General features: G+C 42.6%; 2 protein-coding genes across 2 annotated transcripts; one reads left to right on the forward strand and one right to left on the reverse strand.

Moving 5' to 3' along the window:
* Positions 1-776: 776 nt before the first annotated feature.
* Positions 777-10,712, reverse strand: LOC123401367 (CMP-sialic acid transporter 5). The gene is made up of 16 exons (XM_045095154.1): positions 10,462-10,712; positions 10,104-10,365; positions 9,477-9,593; positions 9,045-9,101; positions 8,368-8,445; positions 8,212-8,256; positions 8,061-8,120; positions 5,920-6,042; positions 5,717-5,791; positions 5,434-5,503; positions 4,954-5,061; positions 4,715-4,848; positions 4,556-4,632; positions 4,265-4,313; positions 4,113-4,178; positions 777-1,333 (listed from the first exon to the last, which is right to left on the reverse strand). Exons 2-15 carry the CDS (start codon positions 10,272-10,274, stop codon positions 4,128-4,130), a joined length of 1,215 nt encoding a protein of 404 aa, XP_044951089.1. The 5' UTR covers positions 10,275-10,365; positions 10,462-10,712; the 3' UTR covers positions 777-1,333; positions 4,113-4,127.
* On the forward strand, positions 2,094-3,197 carry LOC123401368. Its single transcript, XM_045095155.1, has 2 exons — positions 2,094-2,650; positions 2,773-3,197. The coding sequence occupies exons 1-2, from the start codon at positions 2,245-2,247 to the stop codon at positions 2,832-2,834; spliced, it is 468 nt and encodes a 155-aa protein (XP_044951090.1). The 5' UTR covers positions 2,094-2,244; the 3' UTR covers positions 2,835-3,197.
* Positions 10,713-16,508: the final 5,796 nt, after the last annotated feature.

Genomic DNA, 16,508 nt, shown 5'->3' on the forward strand with positions numbered 1-16,508 from the left:
TACCTATGCACCTGGTTCTGGTAATCCCACCATTTTTTGGATTGATGGCTTGACCAAAGGCTTAAGGATGCATACCCTGACTCCTTTTGCAATAACACTGAGACTTCTCTTTAGCAAGTTCTGGCTTTGGAAAACCTGGAGTACTTGTTTCATAGCCCTCTGCCCACTCAAGCTCACCGGCAATTCATTCTTCTGACACTACCATTCTGGACAGAACTCAACAAGATGACATGGATAGGTGGACTTATCCCTGAATTATGGTGTTTATTCTTCTATGAAGATGTATAAAATCATGATTGGTCTTAGCAACTTCCAGATCATCTTCAAACAACTTTGGAAGTGTACTTCTCAGCTGATGCGTAAGACCTTCTAGCTTCTACTCTATGATAGTCAACACCAAGAATCTTTTGAAAAGGAAAACCATGTTACTTGAAAACCATAATTGTTCTGTGTAATGAGCACATGGAGGAAACCTTTTTGCACCTCTTTTGGGACGGTTCATTTGCTAACAGATGCTGGAGTCAAATTACTCCTTTCCAGACCAGGGGCATTTCGTGCTATGATTGTGCTTATCTATGATTGTGCTACCTAGAAAAAATGCACTGGATCTTAATGGGCTGTTGGAGCATCTGGAGTCAATTTTTAGAAATGATAAAATCTTCGAACAAGCTGTACCTCAATTTCAAGGTTGGATTCATTATCTGAAAGAGGGACTTTTGGCTAGACAAAGCCATCCAAAGCACAAAAGATCAAGTCCTGGATTGCTGAGACACTTGTAAAACAGCGACAACTAAATATTTTGTACTAAATCAACAACAATTAATATGGATCGGATGAAGTAATTATCTCTTCCTGTCCTACTAAGTAACAAGAGTTCTTAGGTTTGAACATCAAACACTAATATTTTACAAAGATCGACTTCAACCTCTTACAACACACACAAAAAAAAAAATCAATGGTCACCATAAACACCAGGAGAACAGAGTTTTAAAGAATTGTTATAATGATTGGTAGCTCAAAATTTCCGTACAAAAGAATACCTCACTAATACTGTTTGGCTGTTCATAACAGGCTCCAGGAAAAAATGGATTTCTATGTGTATCATATTGGGGACTTCCTGTGGTAATAATATATGCTTACTATCCAAGTAATGATGTGCCGCCTGACCACGCAACCCTCTCCAAAAGAATGAAATGGAAAGGGGCAACACATTTGTAACTTCTGTCTTTGCCTTTACAGTGTACAGTAGTTTATTTCACTGGCAGCACTACACAAAATCTGCTGTCCCCCGACTGTTGGAAGCACCGTGCAAAAAAAGTGTCTTCTATCCTACCTGCAGAAAAATATAAGAAAAAGGCAGTGAGCTAGTTAGAATTCTTAGCAACCCGGCTTCTCCACAAACTTAATTCTGGATTGGTGAGTTACAGATAGAACCTACGCAAGCTCAAGCTACGAAACAGAAATCATGATAGCTTTTATCATCCATCTGTACTTAGGCGGCTATTTTAGCAAATATAGATTTGATATCAATCATCGCGTAGCTGGAAGAGCATTTGATTATACGCTTTGTGATAGACCATCTACTCGTATAGTAGAGTTGGCTAAAAAATCATTATTGTTTGACAAGACCCTTCCGCTCTTTTCTGATTGGAATACATCTTCCACCATTCCTTGGTCTACCATTAGAAATAGGTATTATTCAGTTAAGAATTTGATATCAAATATAGATTTGATATCAATCATCGCGTAGCTGGAAGAGCATTTGATTATACGCTTTGTGATAGACCATCTACTCGTATAGTAGAGTTGGCTAAAAAATCATTATTGTTTGACAAGACCCTTCCGCTCTTTTCTGATTGGAATACATCTTCCACCATTCCTTGGTCTACCATTAGAAATAGGTATTATTCAGTTAAGAATTTGAATAGAATAATGAATTCTTAGGTTTAGTCGGTATAAACAAGTTAACTTTCTCGTGGAATGATGTCCATAACACATATTTAGGTGGTGATTTGAGATCACTGTTAGGAAGTATTAGTATTGGTCGAGGAGTCCTATTAGTCTATGTTTACTTTCCTTGCACCTCAAGTCTTGTGTAATATATATATATATGCCCCTTGGGCCTTCAATAGAGATAAGTTGCTTTCTTAACATGGTATTAGAGCCTAGGTTTAGGTCCCCTCCGGCGCCGCAACTCGCCGCACGATCGATTTTTTTCGGTCTTCTTTTGATAGATCTTTGTCGATGGTCAACGCCTCCACGTCTCCAGAACGGGCCGGGCGGCTGCCTCTCCGTCCGCCTCATCCGGCTCTCACCACCTGCTCACGTGCATCAGATCGGCTGCTGCTCCTTGACGTGCTGCCTGTATCCGGCTACTACTGGACACACATGTCCACGTACTGCATCGACTTGGTTGATCTCTGCCGGCCGCTGCTCCTGACGCGCAGTTTCATCCCCACCTGCCGGATTCGTCACTGGCCTCCACCTCGTCTCTGCCCGCCAAACCCGGCAGCGAGCATCGACTCGGCTCTCCAGATCGAAGCCGATATGGCGGCACTGTTCCAGATCATGGACAATGGCTGCCTTCTACCTTCTTCCCGCATGCTTGTCCGCTGCTGCTTCTTGCATGTGCTGTTGTCCTCTTTGCTATCTTGCTGTGTGGTGCTGCGTTCGATTAGCTGCTGCCTTTCTACGTGGCCGGCTGCGTGCTAGCTTCTGCTCCGTTCACATCTTGATTTGAACAACAATAAAAAAAAGTATCCTCTTTGCCATCTTGCTGTGTGGTGCTGCGTTCGATTAGCTGCTGCCTTTCTACGTGGCCGGCTGCGTGCTAGCTTCTGCTCCGTTCACATCTTGATTTGAACAACAATAAAAAAAAGTATAATGTCTTCCGCATACACAATGAGTTTTGCATCTTTGTGTCGTGTATGCTTCCTAGCTTTTAGCTTTCTTATTTTCCGTTGCATCCACCAAATCCGTTGATATTTTGTGTTTTCTCATGACATGCGAGTCCACCATACCTTAGACCGTCAGCCTTTCTCCGGTCTTGATCCTTCTTTTGTGGCCTATTTGCCCTTGTTGTTTTCTATAGAATTTTCTGGACTCTTTTTGCATTGTCAATCTACGTCCATCGTGCCTTAACCGCCGAGCTTCTTTCGCCGTCGGTTGTCGTGGACTACGATTTTATGCCCAGTGCTTTATTCTCTTGATGTGCCATCTTCTTTCGACAACCCATCTTCTCTTCATATTTATGTTATATCTTCAAGTGATGCGGTGTCTTTCTCTGATGTGCCATCTCTTTGTTATCCCCTTTGGCTTGACTCGACGGGTTTTGAAGACTCTTCATGCTACGACGACACTCTCAAGACGCGGATTTGGATCATCATTTTTTTTACTATTACACTTCTTCAAATGCAATGCATTGCATACGCTTTGCATTTGAGGGGGGTTAGGAAGTATTAGTATTGGTCTAGGAGTCCTATTAGTCTATGTTTACTTTCCTTGCACCTCAAGTCTTGTGTAATATATATGCCCCTTGGGCCTTCAATAGAGATAAGTTGCTTTCCTAAAATCACTACTCGGGGAAGCATACATAAGAAAATGGCAAAGATTCCATTTTGGAAAGTAAATCTCTTTTTGTATAGAGGGACATAAAATAGCAAAAGTACGGTTCGGAGTCTTTTTTTTCCTTCTACGTTTTCCTTCTCTCGAAACACAAATAAAATTATGGGGTCCACATCAAACTAAGTGTGACCTATATGTATAACCACACACATCGTTTTAATCTTGAAAGTTATTTTCCGAAACAATGAGAATTTTTGTTTCGACCATGCTAGTCCTGTTTGATACCACTTTCTTTTATGATACACATGCTTGTCACATATTTTCCTCAAACAATACGGCTATTATAGATACATACACACAAGTTCGTAGGTGCAGAGACGTATGCTTACTTATTTAGAGTTGGTTCATAATTCGAATATCACGAGGGTGCGCATATGGATAGTAAAGAAATGTTAAATGTATTCTTGTTCTACTTACTAGAGAAAGCAAGGCATGCAACATGAGCAAACATTCTTATAGAAATTTTGGCTAAGGTAAGCTATTCATACCTAATAATATACGTTTCAAATTGGCAACAGTGGTTGCCTCTCATCAGTTCCAAGCTGATGGCTGGCCTGAAATGACATGAGCAACTTAAAATGTGAGTGTCCGCAATGTAAATGATGTTTGTATTATTCTTGAAGCAAGAGAAGTAGCTTACGTCATCAGCAGCACCAGCAGTCATATTTACAAAAGAAGAATCAGATGACCTGTGATGTAATAAGCATCATATGAGTCAAAAACAAACTTGGAAAACAATTTATGATCATAACAGCATAAGTAATTATTCATGTGTGTATATCAAAGTTATCAAGGATTCAGTATAAAACAAGTCAGATAAACTGATCAAAATTCATACTCCGACCATTTGAAAGGATAGAAACTTCATACTCCGACCATTTGAAAGGATAGAAACTTCGTACTCCAACCATTTGAAAGGATAGAAACTTACCGATGATTCTGTGTATCTTGCAACTCCAATAATTCACCTGGTTTGTCGTCTTTGACTTTAGCTATAGGTGAGAAGAACTGGGAACAAATAGAAGTTACACAAATGGAGGATGAAGAAGGTTGGCTAAATAAAATTAAGTTAAGAAATGGGTAAGGATACCTGATGCATTGAAATAAACACCACTGATATGCCCAGGAGAAAGTTAATAGTCAAGGTATGTCCAAGAAAAGCAGCAGAAGCTAGACCAGTAAAAATTGTGGCAACAGTTGAGGAATACTTCTTCAAAATTGTATCTGCAGGATAATTTCAATTGATCATTTAATGAGGAGAAATTATAGAAGAAATAGATAAGAACAAACACAATGTACAAAACAAAGACTGGAAGGTAGAACATTTACCTGCATACTTGAAGAAGAATGAAGAAAGAATGCCTTGCGCAGCATTGTTACATATGAGAAACATCGTAGCCCTTGAATGCCCTTGAAGGATATTAAAATTCTCTGGCCCTGTAAGAAGACATGATTACATTATGACATTTCATGAATAGATGTTTTGGACATGACAGGACAAGACAGAACATGGCTATCCTTTTTGTTCTGGGATCTGACAGCGGTCATTGGATAAACAATTAAAGATAAATGCTCATATCTGGCCTCAAAGTTTAGTAAAAATAATCATATTTCAAATTCTGGATCAACCAGGAAATCACGCCTTCGTTTTAACAGCTCATAAGAATAGGTAATACCCGACTTCTATCCCTGGATTGCACAAGAAAGCACCAAGGATGATAATATCATACAAACTCCTTGCCTGTATAACATGAAGTACTTACTATCCACCTAGCATAAAAATACTGGGAACTCAACAAAGGTGCATACCTTGGAATAAGGCCGTCCCAAGGATGCCGAGGAAGTTGAATATTGCACCATATCCATACAGAAATAAATTCTGTGAAGTATATCAGAAGAACATCCAATCCAATTAGATAAAGGGCAAAACAATCACAGAGATGGAGACAAGAATGAGCCATGCCTTATGACAGGAACTTGGAAAAGTAGAAGGGAAATACCATACAATAAGCATATAATTGGACAGAATTAAAACAAATGGCAGTTACTCCCTCATAATCTGAACAGATTATAGTCAAATTTAAGGAAGTACCTGAAGATAAATACTAGTATCTTGACTTTTCATTGCATACTCGTTGTAGACAGAAGCCAGTGATGGAACAGTTACCTACAATTCACAGTTTCAACTAAATATACAGCAACTTTAAGCTTGCTGCCTGTTGCGACAGCTTATAAAAAGAAGTGAAAGAACAAAGGAAAAAACTAAAGAACCAGATGGCCTTGACAGCAACTTACAAAAATCAGTGTATAGATGTATGCGATGGCAGTGATAGGAAGACCAAATGCTGTATCACCCGCAGGCGCGGTTCGGAGTTGATTGATGCTGATCCCAATAAGTAATAGAGCAAGAGCTTCCCACTGCCAACATTTGAAACAAGAAGCAAGGGAGAAGTTAACATTGCTGAGTCAGAACTTCTATGGCACTTACCATGTACCTTTTCTCCTTAGTCATTATGCTTATATATGCTTAGATAAACAGAAACCCCACTATCATTCCTCATTTCTCAACCATTTGTAAGAAATGCATGGATGTAGCCAATAAATGAACCACATAACCATGGCTATCGTGCTAGGCTGAGGGAACATGTCAATTCTAGCAAGGCACAGCCTGTACCTAGCCAATATTCTGCTAATTTATTTGGGATATCCACAATTACCAAAGGAGGCTGAAGCTGAAACGGTAAGCGGAGCTTTCCACTGCTAACTTTGTCAAAGGAATTTGGGATGAAAAATCCTTTATTGTAAATAGCTTCAACTGATCACTATAGCACCCACTAGACACTTAAGGCATGACATTCCAACCTTGCAGTGGCGTACCCAGCGGGTGTGCCATGGCACACCCAGAAATTTGGGACATATTTTGTTACCATGTAAAAAAGTGCTCATTTTCAGGCCCAACCAAGCAAATTGAAATAGATCTCAATTTTTTTGAAGTGTGCACACCCTCTAGTTTATTTCTAGGTCCGCCACTGCAACCTTGTACAGCAACAATTAGATGATAAAATAGTGCCCCGAATGAAAAAGGCAAAGTTGAAATGGCAATCTGAACCCAACAGCGTAATCCACCTCACTCATGCTCTGTGTGCCCTGAAGAGCCAGCTGCAAAATGCAGCTGCAAGAACAAGGGAAGCAGATGAAAGGAGGGGATAGCAGCCATGGTGCCTGAAGTTCAACCTCTGAAGCAGCACAAGGATGTGGATGAACAAGTCCACCTTGCTGCTTCAAAGTGTACAACACTAGTGTTGAAGGAACTACTTCCACGTGTTGCCCTAGTTATTGCTCTAGAGGCGAATATAGGCCAATTTGGCAGCAGGAGTTCAATATAAAACTCCTAGAGCGCAAGATCTAGTCCAAGATCTTAGATAGAACACCAAGTTCTATTATAGGTAGTGGGGTACATAAGTCTGGTTACAAAGAGGCGAGGAGCTCTATTGACAAGGCTTTGGGAAGCCTTCACATCTCAGCTTCTACTTATAGCTAGAAAACATGAGTTCAGATTCAACATTCTACTCATGGCTAGAAGACTCTACAAAACAGTAGTTAGGGTTAAGAAAAGATACAAATACTAGACTAGGGTAGAAGTATCTAGAAATAGTCAAACAGATTTGACTTTTTTTTCTTCGTCTTCTCTCTATTGTTCCTAATAAACCTTGTAACTCAATAATCAGACCGTCGGAGACAGAGACAACTACAGCATGCCATGACATCAGCTGCAGTGGCAGTCTGCAGCCAGAGCAGAAGTAACGAGCCAAGATGCGGTGGCAGCGGCAAGTGCTCGGAGCAGCAAGCAGGTGGAGACAACAGATAGATAGCTTCAGCATCAGATCTGCTTCCCTCGACCCAAGGTTGCAGACCGCTGCCCACCATTTAAGATCTCTTTTTTTTCTTAGCTACTGTATGTATGTATCTCCCTTCCCTCTTCAATGATTTATCTGCTCTCCATTTCCATCCTCCCACTAAAAGCATCCTCATCACCTGCCTCGCCTCAGGCAACACTATACCATGCCTTCTCAATGCCTTGGACACCACAAAACGGCTATGGCCACCACCCAAGACCGCCTCGACGCCTAAACAACACTTTGGTGATGCCCTATTAACTATGATACTGCTAGTTCTAACAATTTCTAGTAAGTTCAGAATAGTAGAATACACTGATCAATGCCTCTTAATATTTCCTAATATGATTGGGTAATAGATCATGTAAAATGCGGCAGGTAGAGCCTAATCCAGTCATTCTTAAATTACATGGTAGTAATACTAGACTACTAGTAGACAAACAAATAATCTAAAAGCACAAAACAGTTTGGTAAACTCAATCCCCAAACTAAAACTAAACTGTAGAAATAACTGCAACAGAATTTAAACGTCAACCTTACCTGAATAACAGAGAACCTCCTTCTCATTATAAATTTCAGAAGAACAGCTATGACCAGTACCTAGAGAAGTTTGGATCATACAAGGTGTTATATATGCATACACACTAATACAACTAAAGATGACATCTGAGTAGGACAAAAAAGAATGTACCTTTAGGTTGCTTAGCATTTTCACAGTTGATGGATTGAAATACAACTGCACAATACGCTATATATGTCAGGTATATCTGTACGTCAATCTCACAAGGCAAAAAATGTATACTCATGACAACGGCGAGACTGTGCCTCTAAATCCAATGAAACTTACCTGCATGATAAATTTAAGGTAATTGTTGATGGCATATAGAAGTGCAGGGACAGCTAGGAGTACATTGTTGCGGGCTGCCTACAAAAATAAATGATCGAATTGTCAGATAACAAAACAATGTGATAAGAAAGTGAAATAAAGTATTTTTAGGTATGGGTATAGGGCAAACAGAAACATAATATTGGGAGGGGGGGGGGGTAATAAGATATAAAACAGCATGGAACTACACCCTCCCGATGTTGGGTGTGGGTGTTTCTTAGGGCTTGTTGAGCTGTGCCCTCAGCGGAACCCTTTGCTGGTGTCTTGTGCTACTTATGTGCGTGCGTGTGTGTGTGTGTTGACCTTGTGTCAAATGTTGTGATCTGGCGGTTTGCTTTATTTATAAAGCGGGGCGAAAGCCTTTTTTGGTAACTATATAGCATTGTTTATATAAGGCAACCTAAGGCGAGCACCACCCACTCTACCACCTAGGCGTCTAAGGCGGGCATATTTGTAGGGTGTTGCCAGGGCGCCTTATCGCCTAGGCGTCTAAGGCAGGACACCTTAACAACAATGCTATATAGAACAAAAATACCAAGCACTGATTCAACGTTGAAAATGAAAGCATGCACGCAATGATATGAACATAAGCAACAAAAAGGGCGTAAACTGTATCATCCTGTGGCCAGATACATCACCTGCATAAGGGTTGAACGTGCCAGAAGTGGTTTTTCCCCAACCTTTTGCTTTCGAGACTGTCAGATTATTGAAGAGGTGGATAAGTGAGGAGCATAAGCTATAGAGAAGCCATCAACAAATTAAATATGTCGCTTGCAGCTATTATGAACCATGAAAAATAGACTGCGGTACACTAAATTTCCAAACAGTGTGCTGTGACAAAGTTTGCCTATGGTGATAGGTGAGTAAAGAACTTCTGCTACAAGAATAACTACATGTGTTGTGCAAGATATGTCAAAAACAGGAAAGAGCCTAACAAGCACAAAATAAAATTCAGAACCATCCAGACAAGATATGCGTGTACAAAATGGTGTTTCATGTATAACATCATGTGACATCATCGGTGTACATGCAGGATAGAGACACATTGGAGCAAGAAGCCACGAACAAACCTGAATAATTAGCATCACGATAGCAAAGATAACTTTTGCAACCTCCGTCAAAAAGTTAACACTGATGGGGCTGAACTGGAACTTCCCATCTACTTTTGACATGAACACTAGGATGGGCTGCAAACAACAGTAAATTGTTAAAGTACGGAACCTAATCATGAACACAGCTCTCCTAATTACTTCCATTATCTTTTGCAAGAAAAATACTTACTTCCATTATCTCTAACAGAAGGCTAATCATAAGAAAGTAAGGTGTATTTTCACTCATTAATGTAAGGCTTTGACCAACAACTACTCGATTAATACATGGTTTATGCGAGACAAATTCGCAAGTACTTTTGTAATACGAATCTAATGGCATCACTTTTCTGTCAGATAAATCACATATTAACAAAGTAATTGTTGGTAAAATAAGCCTCATATTTTGACGAGGGAGTACTTGTTACCAGATAGAGGCATATAACGCTAAAGGAATGACCAACTAACTGAAGCATGCAGATATTGCCCCATAATTGTTCAACGCAGATCATGCAAAAATACCATTTCACAAGTATTTGCACCACGTGATGGATTGAACTGCTGAGAACGTAGTGGTTCGATTATCGTCAAAGAGAGGTAGAAACACACCTGGAGGCCGACGAGCATGCAGTCGCCGACGACGAGGAGGAATTTGAGCGCGCGGAACTTGGACGTTATCTTGTTGTGGTGCTTGTCATACGCCCTGGACACGCTCCGCGGGCTCGGCACCACCAGCCGGGAGCGGCACGCAGTGCATTCCATCACCCCGTTCCGCTGCATCTCGCCCGAGTCGCCGCCACGGGAGCACGCCGCCGACTAGATGCCGCTCAGCACTCCCGGCGTCCGAGCCCGAGGGATCCCAGAAGCATTACTAGAGCAACCGCGCCGTTTCAGCCAATCAGCAGTGGCGCATCGGATACGACTGGACAGAGGAGCAGATCTGAAGGATAGGGCTCGTCCACTGTACCTCGGAGGAGGCGGGGCGTGGTGGGTGACGATCTCGCAGATCTGGGCCTGGCCACCGCCGCACTCGGCGAATCGGGCACCGCGTGCTTGGTTGTAGCTCGGTGGCTCCGGCGAGCGTGCGAAGGCTGGATCCTAGGAGATGAGGGGAAGTGGGCGTGAGATGCTCGCGCCGGGATCACGGATTCCGGCAGGAGTAGGGGTGGGGAAGAAAGGTGTGAGGGGCGAGAGAAGGGAGACACGAAAGCAAGGCGGGTGTTTCCCTATATACTGCTCATGTCACTGTTTTTTTTTTCCTCCTCTGCTGATTTTCAGCCCTTTTAGATCTTTTGATTTGATTTGCTCACTTGCAGATCTCTGAAAAGTATACCGTTTTGGAATTGCAGCATTTGATCCAAGAATTTTTAACCATGCCATAAGAAGATACTTCAAGCGATTTAGTAGATGGAATTTCTTACAAAACAGGGTGCAAAGAACTTTTTAGAAAAAAAATTGTGTGAATTCCGGTGTCACAAATACTCAAAAGGAATAAAAAATATCTGAACTAAAGAAAGCTTAAACATCTTGAAACAAATGAAAAACATAATTCATACGAACGAAACTTTGACCATTATTTTTATATTAATTATGGCTAATAAAATGAACAAAAACATATTATTTTGGAAGGCTTTTTGAGACAGATTTACTAGTGGTGTGTAAGGTTTCGTTAAGACTAGCATTTGATATATACGATGCAAAATCATAATTACTGGTAAGTAGTTTCAAAAATGAATATAGTGGTATCAATTTCATGCATATAAATCACATACTAACAAAGTAGTCCTTGGTTGAAGGCTTGATTAAGTTTTCTAGATATTATTATTGTTTTTTTTAAAAATCATATCATAACTCCAAACTCAAAAGCAAAACCCTTGTGTCACCGCCAACAACAACAAAAAGTGCATGTCCTTTACAACATCAAAGCGGTGAACATCCCGAGCGCGCTGTAGTTCCCCTAGCCAAACCCTCACGTCACTAGGACTACATCAACGGGGGTCCATTCACATGAAGAAGATCTCAAAGAGTGTATATGTTGGATTTTGAGCAATTTTTCATTAAGTAAACTAGAAAAAAGGTAGATAAATCATGATAATCATAGTATATATGATAATGGCATCAAGTAAAAAGTGATGTGAGCAGTCATGCAATTTGGTGAATAACATACGAACTTCATATCCATATCAATAGATAAAAGTAGTAGACCGAATGCAATCCCTAACAAATGGGAAATGGGGACCTACCGTGTAGTGAGAGAAGATGTAGATGTGTCGTTTGTCATGTCGCCGAGGAGGTGGTCGACATCCTCGAAGAAGTTGTCGTGCTCAGCCATAGTGGAGGAAGATATAGCAGTCGCGCTAGAGCGCTCCAAAAAAAAATAAACTCACGAGCCTCGACACACCTTCTTGACACTAGAGAAATTTTTACTGGTGGTAACGGTATTGTTTTTAGGGTTATGGCTGGCGTTGGGAATTTTTGCGCAAAGCATTGGCATCCATCACATGTCTGGTCTATATCTTATGCATTTATCATCGCATGTGGCCAGAAGAAACCATGGCGGAAGTCCTTGCCTGCTACCGCAAGCCCCTACGTGTATCTCTTATAGGAGTTGTTAGACTTCTTCTTCTGAAACACGTCGTTGGAAGATGTTGGTTAAGTTGTGCATGTACAACTCCCCTTTGATGATTGTGTATGCTTTAGACCTGCAAACACTTCACCGGAATTCATTTCCTCTTCTGGGAGGTCGTCATTAACGGGGTATGTGAGTAGTGGTTAAGTCCAGTCTAGGATTGATGTGAATATTATCTTGGTGGGCTCGCCATCCTCTCTGGCCACCTGTGTTGCCCTAGTGGGTTCTTCTACCCACCCAGACTCATGCTTGGTGACTGTGGGATCGATCCTCCGGAGGTCGAGGGTTCCTCCGCGGTCTCCTGCATTTTGACCGATGGTTTGTGTAGGATCTCCACGAACTTCTCGGCTGGGACTGGTTCTCGGGCCGCCCCCATGTATGCCAATTTGTTGGCTCCCATGCTGTCACTAATACGTCTCCAACGTATCGATAATTTATAAAGTGTTCATACCATATTTACCCAAGTTTTATATGATTTATATATGATTTGAACGAAACTAACCGGGACTGACGATGTTTTCAGCAGAACCACCTTGGTGTTATTTTTATGCAGAAATAAAAGTTCTCGGATCGGGCTGAAACTTTTTGGTGATTTTTTGGAACAAAAGTGACCCTAAAGCTTCGTGAAAGGACCAGACGAAGTCCAGTGGAGCAACAAGCTCGATGGGTGCGCCCTAGGGGTAGGGAGTGTCGACCAAGCTTGTCGTTGCCTCGCGGGCCCCTTGACATGAAACCAAGGCCCAAAATCCTATAAATCCCCCAAAACCCAGAACTTGACCTAGAACTTATGTTCCGCCGTTGCAAGCCTCTGTTCTGAAGCAATATCATCCGGAGCCCATTTCTAGCACCCTGTCGGGGGGATCATCACCGAAGGCCATCTTCATCATCCCGATGGTCTTCATGTCTAGGAGGGAGCAGTTCACCCTCGGGGTTGAGGGAATGTACGAGTAGCTATGTGTTCAATCTCTCTCTCTATCTATCTATCTATCTATCTATCTTGTTCTTGATGTACCACGAGCTTTTTTACTATAGCTGGATCATATGGTATTCTTCCATCTCTATCTTGTGGTGAATTGAGTCTTGCTCTTTTAGGTTTTGTTATGTTGGATTGAATATTAGATTTGAGATCACTTGATGTATATATTGCATGTGAATACCGGTGGTGACAATGGGGTGTTATAATGATTCACTTGATACATTTTTGGTAATCAACTTGCGGATTCCCGTGGTGACATTGGGGTAATCTAGGCCTAGAGGTTGATACGCATTTTCGTCATACGCTCTCCCATAGAAACTTTGGAGTGATTCTTTGTTGCACGTTGAGGGATTGTTATATCACTACTAGAATCAACTTCTTTGCCATCAGTCCATTCTTTGTCGTTTGTTTGTTGACGACAAAGAAGTTCCATAAAATAGACGACAAAGAATGGACTGATGGCAAATATACTATTTGACATCAATCCATTCTTTGATGTCTGTCAGCAGACGGCAAAGAGTCTAAAGGCAGACGGCAAAGAGCCTAGTTGAGGCCCACTAGACAATGGGGATGGCTAGGTCAACGAATGCCGACCGCTTGTGCTTTGTCGTCTACTTTTAGGGTCTTTATCGTTTGCTGGCAGACGACAAAGCCCTTCCCTATCTAACGACCGTTAGCCCCCACCCCATGTGTCTCTTCCCCACCCCGCAACCGCCAACGTCACCTCCTCCACCACCGCGGCGCCACCCCCCCACTCATCCCCCACCATCGTAAGCTCCTCTCTCCCTTCCCCCACAGCCACCCCCACCATCATCAACTACTCCCTCCCTTCCCCCACCCCCGATGCCACCCCCCGGCCTCGACCACCTCCATGCAGCAGGCGCCCGAGCCAGATCGAGGAGGCGACGCCCCACCATTGGAGCCACCCCCTTCCAAGGTAGTCCATTTTTTTAGTTTTGGCAGATTTGTGAAATTAAGTGCATAATCATATGGTAGTTAGTGGTTCAGTAAGGATGCGAGGTGCAAATCCATAGACACTACACTGCAACATACACCATATATAAATGGAAAAATATAGTTAGATGTTGCTCGTGTCCTTCGCTGCTGGATTGGGTGGGGAGTCATGAGGGTTAAGCATAGCCGTCGCCTACTCCTCTCATTTTTGTTTAAAATATACCACCACACATCCCCACCGCGCCTCCACCTCTCCCCCACGACGCCCCCTGGCCACCGCACCGTGCCTCCACCTCACCCCCACGCCCTCGGGCTCCCCGGACCGAAGCCCCCCCACTAACTTCCACCGCCGGCGACCAAGCCACCACTACCACCGCCTCCACAATGTCGTCGCCCCACGACCTCCGGCCACGGCAGCCCTCCGCCACGCCGCCCCGTCACCGGAGCTCCACCGCCGGCCACCACCACAACCGGGAGCTCCTCCTCGCCGGCACCGCACCTCCGGCCTCCTCACCTCGTCCTCGACGTCTTCACCAAGCCTCGCCGAAGCCGCCCCCCTACAACGTGGGTGAGAACACCCCTCTCATCCTCTCTCCGTCCCGGTTCCATTCCGGCGATCGCCGCCGCGTTCCGACGCCGTTTGACTCCGGTAGGAGATGGTGGAGTTGCCTCCTCCCTCTCTGTGTTGAGAGAGATGTCTTTGTTGAGACACAGAGGTTGGAGATGAGAAGTTAGAAAAGAAAAATAAAAATGTATTAAAAGCGTGTATGTATTATGTATGAAATACGTATGTATGTATGTATTACGTATATATGCATGTATGAAAGAAAAGAAAATACATTATGTTATGTGTGTGTGTAAATTGTGATGTGGCCAAAACCCACTCCCACTTACACAGAGGCCCACACGTTGTTAAATAAAAATGATAATAAAAATAAAAATATAAAAATAAAAATATTTTTTATTAAATAAATACATATATTATTTAATTAATTAGTTAATTAATTAAATGGATAATTAAGTAATTAGAATAATTAGAGTATGACACGTGGGTCCCCACTAAATTAATATGATTAATTAATATTTAAACTTAATTAATAAATTGTGTCTATGACACGTAGGACCCACTAGTCAGTTGACTAGTCAAGTGCTGATGTCAGCGTGACATCATGCTGATGTCATAATAGTATTTAAATAATTAATTAAATCTGTTTTTAATTCCTAATTATCGAATAAAACTTTAAAAAATAATATTAAATAAACCGTAAGTGAGATGAAAATATTTTGTACATGAAAATTGATCAGAAAAACGAGACGAACCCGGGTACGCGGTCCATTCGTGTGTCATGCGTCCTTAGCATAGCAAACGTGGAACTTTTCCATCGTTTTGAGTTTGACCGGTAGTAGCGAGAGACCCGGGAAATATCATCTGATATTTTCCCGACCCGTCTATGACGAATGTTATTGCGTTAGCTCATGCCTAGCATGCATATTGCCATGTCATGCTTAGTGTTGCACCTGTTGCTATTATTTGTTGTTTCTCCCCCCTCTTCTTACCGGTAGAGCCCGAGACTGACGCTGCTGCCGGGTACACCTACGACCCTGCCGATCAGCCTTTTGCCGCACAGCAGCAAGGCAAGCAACCCCCCCCCCCTTGATCATCCCTATATCACCTATGTCTTTCTCCCTCATGCTTGCATTAGTATTTTTGCTACTGTTGTAGTTAGCTCCTATATCTGATGCATAGCGTGTTTTTGATGAACTGCTACTTTCAGTACTATACTTTAAATCTGCTTAGTATAGGTGGAGCAGTCATCCCTTCTGACCCCGTAGTCAAGTTGCCCCGCTTTGTTTTCAAATCTCGATCCCTGATCGACGAGCCAGACCTGACACAACACATACACCCCCTTAGTTGTACGAGGCTACAGAGATACTATCGGGTACCGAGGGCGACACCTCGCTAAGTACTCCTGATGATATCTTTGTAGTACAGCTAGTCGGTCGTGGTTATCGAAGGTGATTCCTCTTTCACCATTCCCGACGATGCCTCTGTCGTGCAACCCCTCAAGTGTGGGACCCTCGAGGGTGATTCCTCTAAGTCCACCTTGACGGATACATCGTCCGGAATCCAACGACGGTGATACCTCGGATTCCCCCCGATGTTACAACCACACAGTTACTCGACCATGTTAGTGGGATCATTGGTGATTAGTTGTTAGACGGGTGGATTCCCGTGAGATTGTGTCGGTGGCCTAATTAAAATGATAATGGATTTGGATATTTGATCTGGGTTGGTAGGAAGGCCTTATTACGCACCAACCGTCTGCGTGGGAAGAATTATGGGTACCCGACGTCGTGGTATCAGCCGAAGCTTTTCAGATGTCAGCAATGGAGCGGCGTGCGCCCGAGTGGTCCCGAGATGCATTGCGCTTGTGATTAAGGGATGCTAGGACTG

This window comes from Hordeum vulgare, chromosome 6H (genome assembly GCF_904849725.1).
Source record: "Hordeum vulgare subsp. vulgare chromosome 6H, MorexV3_pseudomolecules_assembly, whole genome shotgun sequence".
In the NCBI taxonomy this organism is placed as follows: domain Eukaryota; kingdom Viridiplantae; phylum Streptophyta; class Magnoliopsida; order Poales; family Poaceae; genus Hordeum; species Hordeum vulgare.